The following is a 21,723-nucleotide window of genomic DNA, read 5'->3' on the forward strand; positions in this document are numbered from 1 at the left end:
GTGGTGGGGACTCGGCCTGCGCCAAGCCCCAGTCTCGCTCACCCCAGACCCAAATCCGACTTGGGTTCAGCAACGGGCCTCTCGGCTACCTTGAAAATGTCACTCTGTCGGGTTGACAGCTGTGAGAATGCGGTGCTTCTGCGTTGCCTTTGGTAAGAATTTTCCCATTTTTTCTGACCTTGGTGTTGTTCTGTCTTTTGCCGCTGACCTATGGGATTCATCCGAGTACGAAGTAGACAGACTATATGAGGCTATCTCTGTCAATTTAGTCCCTATTCCTTGGAATCTGAATGCCATGAATTCCCACCGTGGTTAGAACCTTGGTGTCTTGGACCTGGGGTTTCACCTGGTGCCGTGGTCCATGTGTAAGCCCTCGGGTCCCTCTCTTTCACGCGCCTCACCAGGCGGCCCAAAAAGCCATCCTCGCTCCCGCTTTCCCAATGCTTCATAGCGGGCGCCCAGCTTCACGCTGCTTCAGGGGGGGAGACGAGACCCACCAATCGCCAAAGGAACTGCATGATAAATTAGTAACTGACCCAGAGTGTGAGCAGAAGGCCACACACACACCACCACATCAACCACACCATTGTCCCAAGAATCTCTATGCTTTGGAAACGCGTGGCGGGTGCTCTGAAGCCATTGGCTGTCAAGATGGTTGTGCCGCAGCCGGGAGCTGCCCCCCCCAGGCTTGCAGCTTGCAGTCCTCAAATCCTTTGACTGCGTGTTTTTTCTTTTCCCTTCACACCTCTTGACTGTTCGCCGGCTATGCTCGTTTGGGACTCCTAGACAGGTCATAGCAACGCTGCTGGTTCGTGAACCCTGCCACTAGCTTGCGTCAAGGGGGCAGCAAAAGAAGGAAATGCGGGTTGCTTTTATCACAACTTCCAAGGTTGAGGCATTCACATCGCTACACTTTTCATCATTCGCTGACCCAAAAGGTGCAGGAGACGCCCGATATAGGAGATGCAGGAGCTTGCATCAATATTCCCACAGCATTTCCAGCCACCTTGCTTCAGGTGAGTCTCTGTCTAGGAACACTCCGATCCTGAGAGGGAGGGGGGACCACGATCGGGTCAATGGGCAAGCAGTTTGGGATTTCACGAGAGGCACGGGTGCTGGTTGTTGCGGCACGATGCTCATGCTCAACCAGTGTTGATTTGTGCTGTCTGTTTGGTATCGGTCTTTTGGTAGGTCTGAGTTCCGATACGCTTAGGATCTGGTGGAACAGGTCCCAGATAACATTAAGGTCCCTCAGACCCTCTTATTGACATGAATTTCTTTGGCAACACCCGGTTCCGGTGCATCCGATATTGGCGGCTCGTGAGAGCACACACTCACAAGCTTTTCCAGTCCGCCCTTTCCCTGTACTTTTGACTGGCTCATTTGCCTAGAAACGTGTCACCATAAAAAGCATGGATCTCGGAATCAGATCCTGCAGTGTCCCTTTGTACAAGAGAGGTTGTACAAGGTTGTTGTGGTCAACACGATATCAAGCACCCGTCTGCCCAGGAAGTGGGAAGCGAAGGCGAAGCGCGATGGCCAAGAAACTTGGGATCGGAGTTCTGCTCCTCATCCTCCCCAAGACCCAGCCACTGCGTCTCTTGTTTGGGGAGAGGTGGTGGCTTGATATGCACAGGCACTAGCGTGAAACCTGTATACAGTTCGACCAGGAGAGTCCTTACACCACTGTTGTTCGGTTGGGAATAGCGCCAATCGCGAAGCCACAAGAGGTTTATGCACGGCTTACTGTGTGAAGTCCGTAGAAACGAACGGCACGATAGAACACATGACCATGTAATCTGTCTCAAGTCACCCAGACCTCATGATTTGCTGGGTTTGGATTATAAGCATGTTGTGGCACACCTAAGTTTGTGATGTCTCTTCAACTTGCTCTACCAGGGGCTTGCCGCATGTGCGAGGACAAGCTTGGAATGTGTCAACATGAGTGTCACAGTGGAGAACTCACGTGTATCAGCTGGTGGATGAGACCAAATACCAGGAACATAAAAAGAAAGACATTCGTAACAAGCAGCTCAAGGCGAGGCCGAGGCCCGAAAGCAGCCGGTGGCTTGAAGTAAAGGGCAATCGATATGTCTTGGATGAAATGTCCTTGATGCTTCAGATGACTTTCGACTTTCTTCTTAAAACCTTTAGTCTTATACCGTCTCTGCCAGCACGAGGATTGAACTTTACGCGAAGTGAATACCTAAGGGGTGTGGACTCCCAGAGCTCTAGAAGAATTCGACGCTTCCGGAACTGCTGAGGCGATGCTACAAAATAAAAATGCCCTCTTCTGCTGTTCCAGATGTTCAAAGCATTGTTTTCTGCACCTAAGGTAGTGGGATGTTGTCAGAGCAATTCAGGGGTCAATTGCCTTGGCAGTTTGTGCCGAGCGGGAAGGCCCCGCTAAATTAACTCTCGCGTCCACTGCGAATCGGCGGGGTCCCCACCGATCAACGGCGCGTCTTTTGCTTTGCGATTCAAGCTGGAGCGCGTCACTCTTTAAGGTCCCCACCGCAGACACCGAACAGCAGTTCCTACACCACATCTTCCCGAAACATTGGGACGCCAGCATGTGATATTGTTTGAGCGCAACATATTCTAGGACCGAGAGGACGACTGGGAAGGATGGCGACAAGTATGTGCCCCGTGCTAGGCTTAACCAGTGCTTGTACCATAGCTAACAAAACCAAGGACAGGAGCGCATTCGAGATCGGATGCGCGGTGCTGGGTGAGTATCTTCCCTACGACATCTGCTCAGAGGACCCAATTAACGTCAACAATTATAGTCGTCATGAAGTAGGGGATGACCTAGACTTTGGCTTTGTGATTCCCATCGCCACAGAACCAGAGCCAGAAGAGACAATCGAGGAAGAGCTCCCAGATGCTTCACCACTACCGCCACCTCCAATTACCAGCCGACCAACTCCAAACACATCCGCCAAGCGAATACACCTCGACCGCGATGGCGTTGCTCAATCCTCCCCGTCTATGGGCCCCAGCCCCTCTCGCCGATCTGTATACAACATACCCGACGGCACCAGTACCGAAAGATCAGCCTCACTGCCACCACGTTCCCCAGCGTCTGTTCGAGCTCAGGGCTCTTCTCTTCGCCATATGATCCGCCCCCCAGCTTCGGATGAAGTTGAAGAGGCTGAAAATGAGGAGGACCACGATGTGACTATGCACGACTCGCAGCCCGAGCCAGAGGCCGTAGAGGAGGATGTCGACATGGAAGATGCCCCTCCAGCACCATACCCACGATCCGTTCAAAGAACCGCACAAAAGCAACGAGGTCCGCTCTCCTCTGTCATTGCGGCGACAAAGCGGATTACTATCCACACTTCACCCGAGGAGCCAACGCCAACAGTGGAGGAGGTAGTCATGGAAAGCCCGGCTGATGCACCTGGCAGTGGGAAGCGGCAAAGGACTATCTTGCTCGATCAGAATAGCCCAGTCGTGGGGTCGAGTACGTTATTGCACAAGGTTTTGGAGGATCTAGATGAGACTACTCAGCAAAACCCTGGAGGTATTCCGGCAAGTTCTTCACCAGTAGAAAGGAGGGTCAGAACGAGGATACGAAAGAGCGCAGAGATGAGGAAGATGTCGGAGAGTATGAGTATGAGAGGGAGTACAATGTCCGTGGCGTCTCCTACGTCTTCGAGGGGCAAGAGGAGGGGTCCAATGTTGAGGTCGAGCAGTGTTGTTGAAGGTGAGGAGAATGCAGCAGAGGATGTGGATGTCCCGGATGCCGTTGAGGAAGAGGAGCCAGAGGAAGAGGAGGAGGAGGAGGAGGAGGAGGAGGAGGAGGAGGAGGAGGAGGAGGAGGGAGAAAGGGAGCCCGAGGCGGAGGAGTCAGCTGTGCTTGGGGCAGATAATGATGATGTGGCCGATGCGCCAGAACCACAGCCGGAACTACCGGAGCCAAAACCAGAGGCCGTAGAGGAACCAGAGGAGAAAGAGGCTGAAGAGATTGGTGTGCAAGAGGCTACTAAACGAATAGGGAGGAAGCGGCCTACTCGCCGAACCGCCCCTGCTCCTTCACCAGAGCTAGGCTCAGACCAACCACCAATGCCGGTGGCAGAATCACCAGCACTGAGAAAACGGCGAAGGAGGGAGGCGGTGGCCAGTCCAGCACAGCAACAGCAGCCTGTCAAGAAGGTACGGACAGGCAAACAACCACTTAAACCACAGCTTCCACAACACTCATCGCCAGCACAACCTTCACCAGCGCAGCCCTCACCAACGCAGCCCTCACCAGCGCAGCCCTCACCAGCGCAACCCTCACCACGACAACCCTCCCCGCGACCACCAACACGCCGATCACAGTCCAAAGTTCAAGAGAAGTCCAAGCCAAAACCAAAACAACAGGCCAAAAAGCCACCAGCAAAGAGGAAACCAAGAACCAACTCCGACGATGCGGAGGGAAAAGACTCTGGAGATAAAGTCTCCGGCTCCGTCCCCATCACAGTCCAACGGTTCAGCAAGCCCCACATTGACCCTGAAACCGAAGCTGACAACCTCGACGATGACGAAATTCAATTTTCTCACCGCGGTCCGGGCGTCCATATTCTCGACGTGCTGTCCAAACTCTGCGACGAAATGGCCGAGAATTACATGGGGAAACTCCGCGCAGCAGAGGAAGCGGCGGAGGATGCCGCCACAAGAAGGGAGAAGAAGGTGATGCTGAGAGCCTTGGAAGCCTTTCATAGGGAGTTGATGACCAAGCTTTTGGATCACACTATTGCCCTCGATCAGCTTCATGGCTTGCGCAAAAGGGTCAAGGCGGCGCAGAAGGAGAAGATTGCGATGAGGGATGAGATCATGCGGGTTAGGGCGGAGAGGGAGCAGGTCGCGTTGAGGATGGATGCGATCAGGATGAAGCATGAGGTGGAGAGCAGGGAGGCGTTGGTATGTTGTTTTGCTATTGATACAATCGCCATCGGTGACCAAGATTGCTAATTTGTTGGCAGCGACACATCTCTCTCTCGTCGGCCATGCATGATATTGATCTTGCGGTGGAAAAGGCGCAAGCAGCACCAGAGCTGTCTGCCGCTGAGCAAAAGACGGCTGATCTCGCCAATCTTGAACTACTGGTCAGCCGAGTAGCTGATCAAGCCAGCTCGAAGAGCGATGGTGGGGGCACGTTGAAGCAAATCAAAGAGTTCAATGCCTTTTTAGAAAGAGCGGCTGCGGCGATGGAGAAAAGGAGGTAGCAATACTTCTCACCGCCATTACTACCATGATATATACAACATGGCCCGTTGATTCGGCCAGTTTTTGACGCCAAAAATGAGCAACGATTTGAACGAGATCTCTTGTACAAACATTCAACCATGAAGACCCTCATATTCTTACATTTTCCCGTCCCCTTCCCAAGCTAACCTATTTGTTGTTATCCTCCTTCTTCTCCGTCACCTTCCCCACAGCAACCATGCCCCTAAACCGATCCATAAACGTCTCCTCGCCCTTCTTCTTCCTCTCCTCCCTCTGTTTCGCCTGTTCCTGCCACAGGCCTTGAATACTCGCCGCCATCTCGGCATTAGCCCTATAATCCGCCCTCAACGCCGCCTCCTCGGCCGCCCTATCCTGCTCAGGCAACTTCTCCAACTTTTCCTTCCAACTCGCGATCAACTCGGCCGGCGGCGGTGGAATATTCACCTTCCCAGCCGCCTCCCCAGCAGCCTCCTGCTGCCGCTGCCTAACCTTTGCAGCCTCCTCCAGCACACTCCTAAACTCAGGCGCCTCCCTCCCTTCCTCCTTGGCCCTCTTGATCTCCTCCTCCTGCCTCAACATCTGATGATACAGCTCATCGGCCCTCATCTGAATCATCTCATCCTCCTCGGCGCTTCTCCCATAGGTGTTCAGGTACCCCAACGCTTTCAAAAGACGGGATTGGTTGTTGTAGCAGCGCTCGAATTTCTTGACCTCGTCAGAGCACATTGTCAGCCGGGCTTTGACCCCCCCGGATTTCATGCACGTGGCCCAGGTGAATTGCTCGTCGGCGCAGTTTTCGAGGGCGGCGCGGCCGATGGCGGCTTTGCGGTCTTTGTACGAGTCGAGGACGTCCATGAGTTTTTCGTGGTCGGTTTTGGTTGCTGCTTCGATGGTGGATTGGGGGGTGTAGGTTTTCCAGAGGTGGGCGTAGCGGCCGTCGGGGAAGAGGGATTCGGGGGGGACGGTGGATAGGGAGGCGGCGGTTTGGTCGTCTTGGGATTTTTGGTCGAGCTGGCGGTGTGGTGGGACGGCGGGGGTTGGGGGGGAGGATTCGGAGGAGGGGGTGTATTTGACGGGGGCTTCTTTTTGAAGGAATTCGCGGAGTTTGGGATCGAGGTGGGCGAGGGGGTCGGAGGAGGAGTTGTCTGGGCTCCCGCCGAACCAGCCGTTGAACCAGCCCATTTTGAAGGGTGTGTGTGGGCAGATTTCGGGGTGGGATTGGGGTTTGCGCAAAGTGGTGATGGTGAGGTGGGTTAATGCGACCTGTGGTGGTGATGGTGGTAAGATAGCTTGGGGAAGCTTGAATTTAGGCGGGGTAAAGTGGCAGAAAGAGGTGTCCCACATTGATCTTTGCCAAGATCGACGCCGTTGGCAAGGGTGGGTTCACCTTGATGTTAATCACTTTGAGGTCAACGGTTGGAGGTCCGCTGGATTTGTATCTGGAAGCTCCATTGGAGAAGAATCGAGATTTTTGTTTGGTTTTGGTTCAAAGTTCTTATATACGCCTTGACATAATTCCAGACCTTCTCATTCTCAAAGCGACCTACCTCCTCGAGTATGCATTCCACTTCGTGGAGTTTGTGCAAGGCCCGGGTCTCCAGACCACGACACGACCATCTGGTCAATGTCGATAGGCCCATCTGGTAGGTTTTGTCAGCCGTGTGTTTACATTTCAGTTCAAGCTGGTTTACTCGAAGGCCCAATTTTAATTTTCAATTAGGCAAGTTCGTAATCCTCCTTCTTCCAGCTATCTTTTTATTAATAACAACGACCCACCATCTTCTGATCTCAGGCCAGTTCGTGGCGTATTTATCTAGATCACTAGACTGAGAACACAACCTGGCGGAGATCAAGCCTGAGGACCCTTCGAAGATATCAAATGGTCTAGATGCATGGCAAGCTCCATCGCAACGTCTCCCCATGTCGACTTCATCCCCCAGCTCCTGCAGCGAATCATCCCAGAGGCACAAGAGTGGCCAGTTGTTTAGAGTTTTGTTTCGACTTTGAATTCTCCCGGATTCCGCTTCGCTTGCCATTGCGTTAGTACATTGGTCTCAATGACACGCTATTCGCTAACAGCTCCAGTGTGCTTAGTGGCAGGTGGTTTCATCGCTGCAGGGCTCTGTGTCAGAGACGCAGCTTGGACCCCTTTTCACATCTCCGTGTTTCCTCCCACGAGCCGCAACCCCAAGACGGAACCACACCGGATGAATCCAGATGTGCACCACCTCTTGACGCACACTGCAATTGCCTTGGCTGAGGCGGTTGCATTGGCATCAAGATGCACGGCCCAACTGTGTCGTTTGTGCCAATCACATCTCCAATTGACTGGAAGCGCTCTCGAAGCAACCCTGCCATGTCGCCTCATCAGGAGACTGTTCCCTTCCCAGCGGGTCCCCCTGCCTCGAAATGGCACCCTCCTCGAGCCTCTCCACACTGCCGGCGAGGGTGGGAGAGGGGCGGGAGCATGGATGACGTTGAATGGTCTATGGTCAGACTCCTGATGTCGCAAATCCCCATGAGAATAGAACCGTGTGCCGCCATATATCCCTCCTCTATACCCGGCTTCCCTCGTCTATCTCCTCTTTCCTTCCTCTTCTGCACTCCAAGTTTTGGGCTGTCTGATGGTATCATAGGGCGATTCTCGTTTCCCTCTCTTTCTCTTCACCTTCCCTTCGTGACTGCAGGTCAGCTTAATTGTTTAGTTTCTTCTACCTTCATTTTATACACGGCTGAGCCGTGCAAGTCTTTCTTTACCTACCTTTCGACCCTATCGATTCGATTTTTGAGTTTCGAGTTTAAAGACAACAACCATGTATTTCTCAACCAGAACTCTCGTCACCATCCTCCTGGCCGCTGTGGCCCGCGATGTTGCTGCTCAGGCAGCCGTTCAGTCCCCAGACGCACCGGCGCCCAGCGCCATCCCTCCAGAGGTTCTTGCCAGTCAGGCAGCAAGTGCCAGTGCTGCTGCTTCGGCGGCGGCGGCGGCAAACGAGGCGGCAGCAGCAGGAGGATTGAGGCCACTACCGGGGCTACAGGGCGGTGAGGCAGAGGCGCCAGCAGAACTTAGACCTTTGCCCAATCTTGCTGGAGATGCCGCCGTTGTGACTCCTCCGCCCGTGGCGGTAACAGCTCCCGAAGCTGCGGAACCAGTAGCAACAGTGGCACCAACGTTGCCAGCAGAAGAATCGGCTGTTGAGGCCCCTCCTGCACTAATCCCACCTCCTGGCCTCGACGCGGAGGCTCCGGCCCCTGAGCTCGTGGTCCCTCCAGGTCTTGCTACACCGGTAAGTATCTTGATGAAGCTCTTACAGAAACAGTCACTAATTCGATATATCAGGTTGTGGAAACCCCTGTTGTCGAAAGTCCCGCTCCCGAAGCTGCGGCTCCAGCCCCTGAAGAGCCCCCTGCCGTCATCGGGTCCTTCACCCCTATCGTGGCCGAGCCCACAGCCGAGGAGACTCCCGCTCTGGCTGAACCGACCGAGGCCGCTGTTGTCCCCCCAGTCGTAGAAGAACCTGCCGCTGCGCCCGTCATCGGCTCCTTCACTCGTATCGTCGCTGAACCGACGGTCGAAGCCCCGGTCGAAACCCCGGTAGAAACCCCGGTCGAAGTCCCGGCCGAAAGCCCCGCTGCTGAACCTGTCGCTTCCGAAGCCACTGGGCCCGCCGGTGTAGTCGAAACCCCCGCCCCGGTCCCAATCGGTTCATTCTCTCAAGTCATTGTTGGCACTGCCCCTACTTTGGCCGTCCCTCAACCCGTTCCCACCGGCGCTGGCGGCTTCGTTTTCCTCAACAGCACAACTGCTGGTGCCGGAGTTGCCCAGCCCACGGGTGGTCTTCTGCCTCTTCCTGGAGTTGCTGCTCCTTCTGGCGGTCTCCTCCCTATTCCCGGAGTCGCCCAGCCTTCTGGTGTCGCCGCCCCATCTGGTGGTTTGATAACCCCTCCTGGTCTTGGTGGTGCTGGTGGCGAGACTGGATCTGGCTCTAATGGTGGATCTGGATCTGGAAGTGATGGTAGCGGCAGCGGCCTCGTCAACCCAGATGGAAGCACCGGAACTGAGACTCTGGAGACGGATCCCAACGTCACTGCTGGGCCTGGATCTGGCGGTACTGGGGCAAATGAGGTTTTGACCACTCTTACTACCACCAACGCTGAGGGCGTACCTACCACTTTGGTGACTGCTGTGGCTCAAACCACAGGGCCAAACGGTGCTCAGGTTACTGGAACTGGCAACCTCGCCAACAACGGATCTACTCCCGCCCTGACGGCTGGTGGAGCCCGCTTGGGCGAGGGCATCAACATGAAGATGTCAGTTTTGGGAGGTGCTGTCGGTATGCTGGTTGTCCTGATGCTTTAAGGGGTAACTTGAAAATAGTGGGAAAGTGCCACAGAGGAAAAGGTGGTGGTATTTTCACTGGTAATAAAGGGGGGTGCTGTGGTTACACAAAGCAATCTTTACGATGTTGTTCTATTTACTTTAGGGGATGAATGCTTGAAAAGCGCGAATCAGATTGGGGTTTTACTTTTTACTTTTTACACCACCTTTTTGTATATATACGATTATGATACCTTTTACAGCAACCACATCGACGTACGCCAGAGTAGATAAAAAAAAAAAAACTACAAATTGAGACGAAAATGACACAAGGCTTGGAACGAGGCCACCTGAAAGAATCTGGGGAAGGCACGAGAAAGGTGTGGGTTGATTTTGCATGGATGACCCCCATCGGCTGAACTACCGGCCGTGGGTTCCGAAACGTGGGTGGTTTCGTCTGAAGTTCTGCCATGTGGTGATGGAAAAGCCGCGCCTCGGTTGAGAGATAGCTACTCCAGATATCAATTAAGAGCTTCCAGCTTCCGTCTCCCTTGGCTTATCACTCATTGTACATGTCTATCATCCGGTCTTGTAGTTCGTTGAGTACATGACCGCGAGGGAAATTCACTTGTGTGAGGTTCCGTACTGATAGGAATGACAAAAAAGTCGTCCGAGCAGAGAGAGCTCTCCTTTCAGTAGCAGCCCTTACAGAATAATATGTTCTTGCTAATCCCATCCATCGCCATCCTGCGCAATTGACTGGGGTGGCTGTGATCACTCTCTTTATGTGAACCCCTGAGTAGTACTACTAACTCATTACACTCACTTACCTTGCTGTGCAGTATAAGAAATCTTTGTGGTAACTTCAACAGCACCTATTGGGAAATAATTCCTCCTTGCTAATCTTGTGTATCACGATCATGGTGGAATTACCACGCTGACAGTGATCATGATCTTTCTGACGAGCCCCAAGAAGCACCAACCCCGTTACACTCACCTGCCTTGCTACAATATATCAATGGACTAGTATCTCCAACATGATCGTGAATGGCATTTTACGCCTCTTCAGGCCAAACTCGCATCCATATTCACTGCATACAGTTCCAAAAGTGGGACCATGCACCCTCTGCACGGCACTTTCTTTTCTTTCGTCTTTTCAACTTACACCCACTCTTCATATCACCTTGCTCCTTCCACTCTTATCCAGAGTACCTATCTATACCGCCCCCAAAAAATCAGCATCATCTCCTTCCGTCCCCTGCATCCCTAACTCACACCACTTACACCTTGCTCCCTCTAACTGCATGATGCCATAATGGTAGAACAAGCGGACAAACCTCACAATGTCCGAATCCAGCTTTCAGCGGGTATCACGAATCCGCTCCGATAACCGTATAAAACCAGAGACTCACATACAACCACTCAACCCACCTCCTCATTTATTCTATTATCCTTATTTTCATATGACTGCTCTTTTCTTCCTACCATTTCTCTTATCCTCAAATCATTACTGTTATTCCTTTATCTCCAAACACCCCACCACTCGGTATCTTCCAGAACGATAACATTTTATCAAGCCACCAACCTCACGACATTCAACGCTACCTTTCAGCCATTATCACCAATCCGTGCCATCCACCATATAATTAAAGATACTCAAACATAATCCCTCTCCCCAATTCCTCACCTTGTAGCATTGTTTTCAATTTCCCCTTCCAACAACCACCTCGCCGTTTAGTGCTTATACACCAGCTGAAAGATATCACATTCCCCTCTCATTTCTTCCCAAATCAATTCCGTGTCACTGTTTTCTCCTCCAACAACATCACCATGTGGTATCTTTCAGAATGACAACCTTATAGCAAGCCACCAACCTCACCTATCCAGCACCATCTTTCAACTGCTTTCACCCAGCCTCGACATCCGCCATACCATCGTGGATCCCCACAAGCACACCCCCGTGCTCCTTCCTCCCTTTTATCCCCCCTGTAGCACCAACCTCCTGCGTCCGAAGCACCTGTGCACCTTCCCTACCTCCCTGACCCCTTTTATACAATCCCCTTTCCTATCGTCCCTTATCTTGTTCACGCTGCCCTGGCATTGTGTGAGCCCCACTTTTACCCCTGAATTTTGCACAAAGAGACAGGAGGGAGCAAAAAACACAGGCAGCAATCACAATTCACTTGACCCTGCAGAAAAAAAAAACACAGAGATAGCATAATCAAAATATCGAGAGATGAAAAGTGGGAATTTTATAGCTCCCAAACCGTCTCGTCTCTGCATAAATAGGTTTACGCTGACATGTTCGTTGCCAAGTCGTCGAGTATTTGATTTTCACACCAATACCAACTTTACAAAATTCAAACATACTTCGCCGAAACCCCCACCAAGACAGCTTCTCTTTTTTTTAAATAAACCAGTATATTAGGGCTTGTATAAAGGCTATACTATCTGTTATCATCCATGCCTCCAAGACCTCTCTGATCTAACGCAAGCTTATTGTTGCTAAATGGTAAGAAGACGAAAAAAGAAAAGAAGAAACCTCCCGAAAGCTAATAACCCGAATACCTAGGTTGGAAGATAAGCTTTTCCCCAAGTAAAAGCCATTGTGTTCATGTATTTTCCCTCCTAACCGCCTTCCAACCATGCAAATATCAGTGATTCAGTCGAGGATGCTAGGAATCAAACGAGATCAAACGCCTTTGTTCGTGTGGGCGGTTCCCACGCCCTCCCCGTCGATGTGATAGCTGACGTGCCAGAAAGCGAGCACTCGCTTTTCTCCCTCGAAAAATACTCCGCGCGCGCGATCATCTGGAAGAGGAAGAGGTCAGCTCCTTGAGCTCAGAGCCGCCGGCTGAGCAAATCTTGGTAATGTACAGAAGGAAGGTGTTGGCCCCGAACCCAAGTGTTGAGGGCCAACGTTGCCCTTCCTCTACCTCAAAGATCGAAGTCCTGACCGACGCTGTCGTGCTGGTCAGCCGAGTACTGGCCCTGGTTGTACGAGCCGTAGCCCAGATTGCCCAAGTTCTGGGTCATGTTGACCGCCTGGAAGCCGGGCTGGGGCTTGATGTCGGCGGTGGTGTAGCCCGTGTAGCCCGCGCTGTAGTAGATCGGGCGAGGCTGGGCGCACAACGGGTTGCCCGTGTAGGTGCCGGCATTCGACAACCCATGCGGATGATAGAACGGGGCGGCAGGAATGGATGGCTGGCTGGTGAACGCAGAGGCACCAGCATCCCGAGTGGGAAAATGGAAGGGCGAATGGGTCCTGACCGCTTCCGAGGGATGGTTCGTGCTCATGGAGCGCAACGCGTTGCTCCGGCGGCTGTCATACCTGGCAACCTGTTAGCGGCCATCGAAGTATTCACTTGAGAAGGTCGCTTCTTTTACTCACCCATAATCTTCCATCGGGCTGTGATGGCGGGTCCCCACCAACGGGCCGTTGGTCATCTGCCAACCGCCGCCCATCCAAGAGTGCTGAGAGGCCGGCTTGGGGCCATCACTGAACACATCGTACGTCTCCGCCGGGAGATGGGTGTGGGTGGCTGGTCCGACATCGTCATCGATCTCACCATCAGCATCCTCATCCACTTCATCAAGTCGCTCTGTCTTGTGAAAATCATTGGGGGCCGCAGTCATCTTTCTGGTCAGGCGGGCCGAAGAACGGCGCGCTTGTCTCGAAGTGGCAGTAGTGAGCGTACGACGAGCCCGCTTCTTCTTGCTAGGCTCCGCCTCATCCTGGGGGTCGTATTAGTATTCATCTTTGGCCTAAAATGGGATGGAATGACAACCGCCAACATACCTGACTGCCATCAATGGAAGGGCTGTCATATACATCTCGCTCGCGCAAACGCTTGAGACCCTCCTCAGTCAGCTCGTAGACTGTCTCCACGGATGTGATATCTCTCGACGTTTGCTGCATCTTCACCAAAACAGATGCGTCTTTGCGCTGGTTCCGTTTCTTCTTCTGCGGAGTCGTGGCAGAATCAAAGAGCCCCATTCCCTCATACACAATACCCTTGAGCTTAGTGGCATTGTCCCCCTCATTGGTGTCTTCGGGCATTTCGGTGCTCTCGGACAGGAGTTCAGATGTCGTCCCACTCACAGCAGTTGACTCAGATGGGAAGCGGCGTCTTCTCAGAATCATGCTGTGCTGCTGCTGAGGGGTGCTGGGAAGCGTGGCGCTGTCTCGAGAACGACGAGTGGTAGGGGTCTGGAAGCCGGAATTGTCGAAGTACCCCTGACGTGTTGAAGAAGAGGACCAACCGTATATAGCTTGGGCGTGAAGAATCTCATCAGGCTCGATCTTGATACTATCCATCATCAGAGCAGTGTCATCATCATGAGGGCGGTCTCGAGGCTGCAAGTTGGCCAGGTTGCATGATCAGTGTGTGTTCATTGTCTGAATGTCACCTCGGAGGTGGAAGCTAGTAACTAACCCCAGAGGCAGAAGCAAAGTTCCGGGCTCTCTTCTTGCCAGTAGTCTTCTTCTCTTTACTAGCCAAGCGCTCGGCCAGGAGATCATTGATGCCATAGCGAGCCTCCCAGTCGAGGTAGGCGGCAGTATCGGCCTTAGACTCGGGGTCAGGTCGCAAGCCAACTTTGAATTTCTGGGACAAGTGGCTCTTGGAAGCGATGTGCGTCAAGAGGTGCGAGAGGTCCGAAAAGGTGGGCTTCTTGGGGCAGATCAAGCACTGCAGCGGGATGACATTGGCGGCGGGGCCGGGCATCTCCATTGGAGCAATTGCGGCCATATTTTCTGGGAGGAAGTGAAAGTCAGCAGTTGAGATCTCGGATTGCAAGTACGAGATGCATTGTGTAAGCCCCAAGCGGGTGGTAACTCACACAATACACACACAGTGAGATCAGGGGTTGGTGGTTGGCTGACTGCAAGATCAACCCAGGTAAATCAGGGGGCAGTAAATACAGGTGGGCAGGGCAACCAGACGGAGACGGGAAGTGGATGGGTTGAAGGGGACTTCTTCGACCACACAAGGCAGGTGAGATCGAAGAATGCGTGATGTAGATATCGTCCTTCGGTGCCTCCTGCGAGAGTGTCTGATGGTCCTTGACTTCCAAGGTGGCGAGGACCGACCACCAGGGTCGTCTGTAGGAGGAGAAGCTGGTGACGCAACTCAGGAATTCTTGATAAACTGGATTTCCAGCAAAGCAAAATGCCCTCGGGGCACTGCCAACCCGGGCTGCGGAGAGGCACCGGTCGGTAGGGAAGATAGTGGAGAAAAGGGGAAGATGAACTGGACTAACCGTTGAGGAAGGCACAGGTGGGACGCCGAGATGCGACGGAAGACGGAACGAGGTGAGGCTGTCGATGTGTGGACGATAAAAGGAAGGAGAGGAAGTGGGAAAGAAGAGAGGGCAGGCGACGAGGTAAGCGACCCCCGCAGGCAGTGAGGCAGTGGTGCGAAAAGTCGAAAGAGTGGGAGGACTGGGAAGGTGGGGGGCAGATTTTTCAAAAGATTTTAAAGAAGGAAGGAGCGGGACACTTGACGCAACCAATTTTGCAGTGAAGGAAGGTGCAATAAGAAGAGAGGAAAGAGAGGGTGATGAGGGAAGGAACAGGCCCCAAGAATGGCCAAGGCTCAAGATGGCGATAGCCCAGGAATGGTGACTATACATGAACTTAGCATCATCTTGTGAATGTATAAAGGGTCTTCTCAGAGATGTTCTGAATTACTGAGACGTCACAAGCAAGCCTACAAGAGGCCGCATCGAAGCGCTCCGTGGAAGCGCGTGGCGGCGCGAAATAAAGTACTGGGCGTGTGTGTTAGCGAATATGTGATTGCGAGCTGAGACGAACACTTGTGTTAGAATACATACGTCTTGAGGGTGTGGCTTCATCACGTATTGATGAAGCAAAGACTTTTGTAGCTGGCTCGGATGAAACAAAGTGGAAGAGGAGAAGATGTGAGAGAGGTCCCAAATAAATACTCAGACACTGGGCATCTCGACGACATTGTGCAAATCACCTGAATGGTGTCTATCATAAATGGGACCATTCTTGAAGCGGGACCATCCTGACCATAAGGGCCTGATAATGAAGCTACATTCTTCCGTTGTGATACCGGGCCTTTCCGCCCATATCTAGGTATCGTGATGCCGCCGGCTCCATCGGAGCTTTTTAAGATGGGGTGGAATAAAATAAACCAAACATTTTGCTCCTGTTAAGACGCCCGCGGTCGCGACGGCACTGTGAAAACCATCTGAATGATTTCTTAAGCGGAACCCATCATATCATGAGGGCCTCATGATGAAGCTATCTTCTTCCGTTGAGATACCGGGCTATTCCGCCCATGTCTATTATGCTGCCACCTGCTCTGTTGGAGCTTCTTACGACAGGATAAGACGGGGTGAACCAAATATCTTGCTCCCGTTAAACACTCGGTATGTCGACGATATTGTGTAAATCACCTGAATGGGTTCTTAAGCGGGGCCTATCCTGAACATGAAGGCCTGATGATAAAGCTATTCTTTTTGCCATTGAGTCACCAGGTTATTCCGACCATATCTATTATAATGTCGCCTGCTCCGTCGAGCTTTCCAGTATGTGATAAGGGGGAAAGAAGCAGATATCTTGTTCCTGTTGAGACGCCGGGCATTCCGGCCTACTCCGTTGGAGCCTTTTAGCATGGAATCAAATGGGACAAAGTAGATAGATATCTCGCTTCTGCTGAGATACCTGACTGTTCCGGCCATATCCGTGATGCTGTTGCCTGCTCCAGGAGATCATTCATAAAGCAAATATCTTGCCCCGTAAAGTTACCGGGCCATTCCGGTCATGTCCGTGATGATATTGCCTACTGTCAAAGCCTTTCAAGATGGGACAGGATGTAGTGAAGAAACTATCTTACTCCGTCAAGTAGGCCGGAGTCTGAGACGTTAAGATCGTCGGAGCTTTCTAACCTGGGACAAGATGGGATAAAGCAGCTATTGTGCTTCGTTGAGAGGATGGGTCCTTCCGGCGATATCTATGACGATATGACTGGTATTGTTAAAGCTTTCTGATATAGGATAGAGTAGAGTATTAACTATCGTGCTTTGTTGGAGGGACGGGTGTGTCCGGCTATATACATAATGATATGGCCTTCTCTGTTGACCATCTTAAGCTGTGACGATGAAAGATATTGAAGTTGTTAAGAATGAAGACCTTTTTGTTCATATCTATGGTGATGTGGCCTGTTTTCATAAGTCTTTGAGCATATATTATGAAGCTATCTCGTTACTTTAAGCAACAGGTCCTTCCGCCCACGTCCATGAGAATGTGACCTGCCTCTTTAAAATCACTAGGAAGTTAGGATGTGACATGGAAGCTAGGTAGGTAGTGTTTTTCCGTTCAGGAGAAAGTCCTTTTCCGTCAATGTCCATGATATCAATGCCTTCTTTAGGGGGGTATGTAGAGATAACATGATGAAGTTGTTATGATCCATTAAATACAGTGGAGAATTCGCTGCTTGACGGGCTGTTCTTCTATGTTTAAGTAGATATAGTTATGTGTCTGCCTTCGATGACCAGGTATGTGGGGATGTCAGTAGAGAACATCGAGACAGGTTTCCACCCAGATCCATAATGATGTGAAGTGCCTCGGGGGATCACATTGCAGTGTTAATAGTTAGAGAACGGCTTCTCACACATATGAACAATGGTGCGGCGGAATTGGAGGATCATGCCCGCATCAGATGATATGTTCTGTTAGGAAGACGTATTTCCCACACATCATCATGATGATGCTTCCTATCTAGAAGGGGCCACAAACCATGAGATATTAGACACTGGGCCGCTTCCGGATCCTTGGTTGCCATTACTATGGAACCCCTTTTGTTCGATAGAGTATATGGCACCGGCATTGGCTTTCACCCATCTCGTCCGATCTTTTGGAGAGCAAATCTCAAAGCTCCTCACAGCCATCAGGGTAGGCGCCCTTCTAAGCCCAACAAACAAAGGGCTTATCTGAACCATGTGCTAGTTTCCAGAAAAGGTTGGAAAAGCTTGGAAAAGCCACATGATAGGCTATATCTGCCTGACAGACCCTTCCATCAATGTTGACAGCCATCGAGCTCAGGAGAGGAGCTTAAAGCCCATGCAAGAAACCATACTCTAAGCGAGCCTTGAACCCTTCAGCCTTCGAGTTGCTGTATGCGGGAGAGAAGGAGAAAAGAGGGACCTATTCACCAGACCTCGTCTCAAGCCTGCCATCTGATCAAATCTTAAGCCGAGCCAAGCCCTGTTCTCCATCTGACTGCTCTCAGATTAACAGCAGTCACTCATGCCGGTACTTGCATCGATGCTTATTGGCATGTGAAACCCAGAGGTATAAAGCATGGGTGTATCGCCTGACTGGAAGATCACCAAACTGGACCCTAACTTTGGCTGTGTTTGCGCGATTGCTGTAGCGCCTGGTTGCGTGGAAATCAGTTGGACTTCTGTGGGAAGGCAGGTTGTCGTCATTCGCTGTCCGCAAGCATGGCAGTTCGCCAGAGTCCAAACTCGCTCACGCGGCGGAAACCCACCAACAGTGTAATTTTACAGATCAGATGAGAAGGATACAGTAGGGCACGCCTGGTATTCCAAATTTTGTCTTTTAGACAGCGCATGAAGCTTTGGGTGCAAGCTTTTGAAAACTCACTGCTTCTGGCGAGACAAAGACGTCTTTTCCAGTCCTTTCGACTAATGTGCCACTCACATCCTGAACCTCCTGCTCCAGCCACACTTTCCCTGCAAAGAACATTATTTTTCAGACTTCATATCAACAACCCAGGTCGCGACTGAACAAAATGAACATGACTCTCCCCCCATTGCAGCAACTTGGAGTAAGTCACACTTTTTTACCCCTACCTCAAATGCATCACCTTCATGTTATGCTCCCATCAACCTTCAAGCTCCATACATATCAAAAACGCTGGACATTGCTTGTGGATGAAATGTCTATGGTAAACTGGCCAGATGGGCCACAACATTCACCATCTCATCAGCATCATCAGCCTTCTCTGCAGTCTTTACAGTTTCTCATAGGTGGTCGATATCTTGTTGCTCTCAACAAAGCGTATGACCTTGCCCGGCTGCCAAATCTGCATACGTGCCACGGTGTTTTCTCCTCCATGGCTTGCTCGCCGTAACATCCGACGTTGAGTGACACTTACACCCATGCCGGAACCTGTCTTTGAACAGACTTGGTGTATGATGGTCCATCAGCAAGATCTTCCTACCTTGACGATGCCATGCAGTTGCTCTTCGCGGATGCCGTGTTAACTGCTGACTAGAAGAGGGTGATATAGGCACGACAAGCTGTAGGTGAAGCTCATTGAGGAGTTCGCCACGCTTTGCAAACAACAGATATGATGGAAGGAGGTTACGGAGTGATGGTGCTTTGGGTGCCATGCTCAACCACCCACAACGGCTCCCGTTCTATTTTCTCTTATTTACCAAAGCTGGACTAATATATTCCTTCTCGTGACAATTTCTTTCCCCTGATGTTTCCTCGGGTAAGGTATGGTACTCGGAGTCTTTCTTCTCATGCCAGATATCCTGTCACTTGACGGACAATCATATTTTCTCTCTTATTATTACCTCACTTATATCCATCACTTTAGAGAGCTCTCATCTCTCTCTTGCTATGTGAATTGCACTATCCTTATGTCGACGGGAAACTTCAACTACTGCCTCGCAACTCATGGCGACAATGAATTAGAAGCTTTACAACCTCTCTCTATGAAGACTCATGTGTGGAAAGAGCATTCAATGAGGGGAAAAGACGCAGATGAAACTGGTAATGTGAAAATTCTAAAGAAAAGAGAAGAAAACAAAAAGGTGCGAGTAAAGAAGAAGAGCAACAAAGCTCTAGGAGCAACCAGTTTGTGGCTCTTACCCAAAGTGGGCCACACCACAACACAGGGCTGGTGAGATGAAAAGCTACTACTTCCTTATTCTTCACCTTGAGTTTAGCACGCTCGCGTGACATCGCATCTGGTAACGCTTCTGCTATTCATGCGTGCGGGTTGTCGTGAAGGCTAGGCTTTAGCGATGGACGAAGAAAAAGGGGTAGGGTCAAACTTCTGTTTGCGATGAGAGAGAAATAAGGGTGACGACAAGTCGGCCGGGCAACGCTCCTCTTCTGTCTAGGACAAAATGGGACAGGCACGCTTGAAGCAAAATTTAGATCTTCGAGTATATTGGGAAATATACCCGAAGAATGAGTACTGACCTACCTTAATGTTAAATTCAAGCTGAGATCACCCAATCTTACATAGATTCCTTTTAAGAGGAGCTCCACTGCCAAATCATGAATTGTTCTCATGCTCAAGGCAATCACATACAATTGAAAGCTGAAGAAGCAGACTTTGATTCGGATCATCTAGCATCTTACATATCAAACACTTGCTCTCATCCCACAATAAATGCTACGTAGGAATAGGTCTTGTCTTTACTCTCATTTTTCATTTTCTTAGCATTGTCCTCACGCATGGAATCACTCTCTTCTTGTCACTCACTTGCTCCCGGCGTGCCAAGGCGCATCAGTTCTGCAAAGCCGACTTCAAGAGTACAGAGATCCAGCTGTGTTTGCTGGCTACCCTCGTCGCCAGCCAGGTTCAAAACATGTCTATTGACTACAAGAACCTCAACTCCTTGCTATCTCCAGAGAAAGTAGGTTAAAAGTCGCGCTTCAAGAGGAGATATGTCAAAATTCGCGCTCTCCCGAGAAAATGGGTGTGTTGTGGTGCTTGTAGCTGTCGGCGCGCGCGCTGGAGTTCACACTCTCCAGAGCAGATAGTGGAGGCATGGTTGTGCGTCGTCTTCATCTCCATGCGGACCGGCTTGCCGGGGCAATTGGATCAGAGGATGAGCTCCCCCGGCTTGTGAGGGAATTTTGAACAGAGGATGGGCTTCTCCGGCTTGGAGAGCAGCTAGCGGAGTAAGTGAATGTCTATCAATCCCCACAGAGGCACTATATTGAAAAGAGTCGAAAGCCCTAAGCTATTTAGGAGATCTGATATCATGAATGAGAGGAAGGGACTGGGAATGAAGCTTTTAAGACAAAAGGTCTTTGCCTGCAGTGTCCCCATTAGCATTACATATTAGATCCTTCACGTTGATGGTATAGCGTCTGTTGGGACTGCTAAAATGAGGTGGCGAAAAGAGGTGAAATTACTTGGTTACTTCAAAGCTGTAAGCAGCCTCGGGAACTGTAACTGCCTTATCATGCGGACGAAAGAATATCGAGAGATCTGTTTACTTAAAAAGATCTGTTTACGAGGTTCAGGGGGCTCGATATATTGTTCACATCTGTTTTTCCAAAACGCCTCTCTTCCATCTCCCGGATATGAGTTCAATGTTCAGCACATATTCTTTTCGCCGAAGTTTGTACCTTGATTCACCGCCCCAATTCCCTAATCAAAGACTTATCTTTCAGCCTACTCCTCAATAGCACAATTTATTTCTCCCGGGCGCACAGCCTCAACGGAGACAGTTCTCAATTAAATGCCAACGGCTCACCATTAAAGAGCTAACCCGCCCCGGCGCCTCACAGCGTTCGCGTTGCTCTTAGCCAGGTTCAAGCAACTCAATGCTCCGGTTTTGAACCACCTGGCTGAGACTTATAGTCGCCTCTGATCTCCTCGCACTTGCAGAACCCACCGGAACATCAAGCAGATAGCCAACGAGATTGTGCCTTGCAACAGAAAGTTCACCAGACGGCTCCTTTCAACAGGAACCCCACGAGACGGCTCCTTGTAACAGGAAGTCAACTCCCACCGGAGTCGAACCAGCCGCGCGCACGCGCTGAGATAATTGATGACATGCATGACATTAAGAAGGCAAAATCGCTGCTTGATATGATGGAGCAAGAGAGGCAGCTTCGAGATCAGGTTTAGGTACACGCCTTGAGGATGCGGGTAGAGGTTGCTGATGAGTTTATCGCGCGCGCGCTCGAGATAGTTCATCATAAACCTCTACACGAACCGTCAAGGCGATCACATCCAGGGTATCATGGCGAGGTCTCCGAATGGGTGTGAATACACTGGCCTCATCTTTCATCACTGAGCGCGATGAGCCCATTGCCTCGGTCCTTACCCGTACCCTTCTCGAGACCGGCCAGGAGATCTCGGATCTCTTGGCCGGCTACATCCCGGAGGATGCCGCCCATTTTCGCCTCGAAGCTGATTCGGACTTCGAGGAGACCG

The 21,723-nt window shown here is 51.2% G+C and overlaps 5 protein-coding genes across 5 annotated transcripts; 3 read left to right on the forward strand and 2 right to left on the reverse strand.

Moving 5' to 3' along the window:
* The first annotated feature begins 57 nt into the window (after positions 1–57).
* Positions 58–1,960, forward strand: QC761_106655 (uncharacterized protein). Its single transcript, XM_062873931.1, has 4 exons — positions 58–152; positions 667–808; positions 945–1,016; positions 1,151–1,960. Exons 1-4 carry the CDS (start codon positions 97–99, stop codon positions 1,154–1,156), a joined length of 276 nt encoding a protein of 91 aa, XP_062737021.1. The 5' UTR covers positions 58–96; the 3' UTR covers positions 1,157–1,960.
* A 757-nt stretch (positions 1,961–2,717) lies between these two features.
* On the forward strand, positions 2,718–5,216 carry QC761_106660 (uncharacterized protein; the record flags this gene model as incomplete). Its single annotated transcript, XM_062873932.1, is given in 5 exon segments — positions 2,718–2,731; positions 2,790–3,774; positions 3,793–4,261; positions 4,277–4,911; positions 4,974–5,216. The coding sequence occupies 5 exon segments, from the start codon at positions 2,718–2,720 to the stop codon at positions 5,214–5,216; spliced, it is 2,346 nt and encodes a 781-aa protein (XP_062737022.1).
* Positions 5,217–5,385: 169 nt separating this feature from the next.
* QC761_106670 (uncharacterized protein) lies at positions 5,386–6,561 on the reverse strand (the record flags this gene model as incomplete). The annotated part of the gene is made up of 1 exon (XM_062873933.1): positions 5,386–6,561. One exon carries the CDS (start codon positions 6,559–6,561, stop codon positions 5,386–5,388), a length of 1,176 nt encoding a protein of 391 aa, XP_062737023.1.
* A 57-nt stretch (positions 6,562–6,618) lies between these two features.
* Positions 6,619–9,939, forward strand: QC761_106675 (uncharacterized protein). The gene is made up of 2 exons (XM_062873934.1): positions 6,619–8,504; positions 8,558–9,939. Exons 1-2 carry the CDS (start codon positions 8,031–8,033, stop codon positions 9,575–9,577), a joined length of 1,494 nt encoding a protein of 497 aa, XP_062737024.1. The 5' UTR covers positions 6,619–8,030; the 3' UTR covers positions 9,578–9,939.
* Positions 9,940–11,960: 2,021 nt separating this feature from the next.
* On the reverse strand, positions 11,961–14,788 carry QC761_106680 (uncharacterized protein). The gene is made up of 3 exons (XM_062873935.1): positions 14,378–14,788; positions 13,972–14,291; positions 11,961–13,892 (listed from the first exon to the last, which is right to left on the reverse strand). The coding sequence occupies exons 2-3, from the start codon at positions 14,284–14,286 to the stop codon at positions 13,290–13,292; spliced, it is 918 nt and encodes a 305-aa protein (XP_062737025.1). The 5' UTR covers positions 14,287–14,291; positions 14,378–14,788; the 3' UTR covers positions 11,961–13,289.
* Between the last annotated feature and the right edge of the window lie 6,935 nt (positions 14,789–21,723).

This window comes from Podospora bellae-mahoneyi (assembly GCF_035222275.1).
Source record: "Podospora bellae-mahoneyi strain CBS 112042 chromosome 1 map unlocalized CBS112042p_1, whole genome shotgun sequence".
NCBI lineage: Eukaryota > Fungi > Ascomycota > Sordariomycetes > Sordariales > Podosporaceae > Podospora > Podospora bellae-mahoneyi.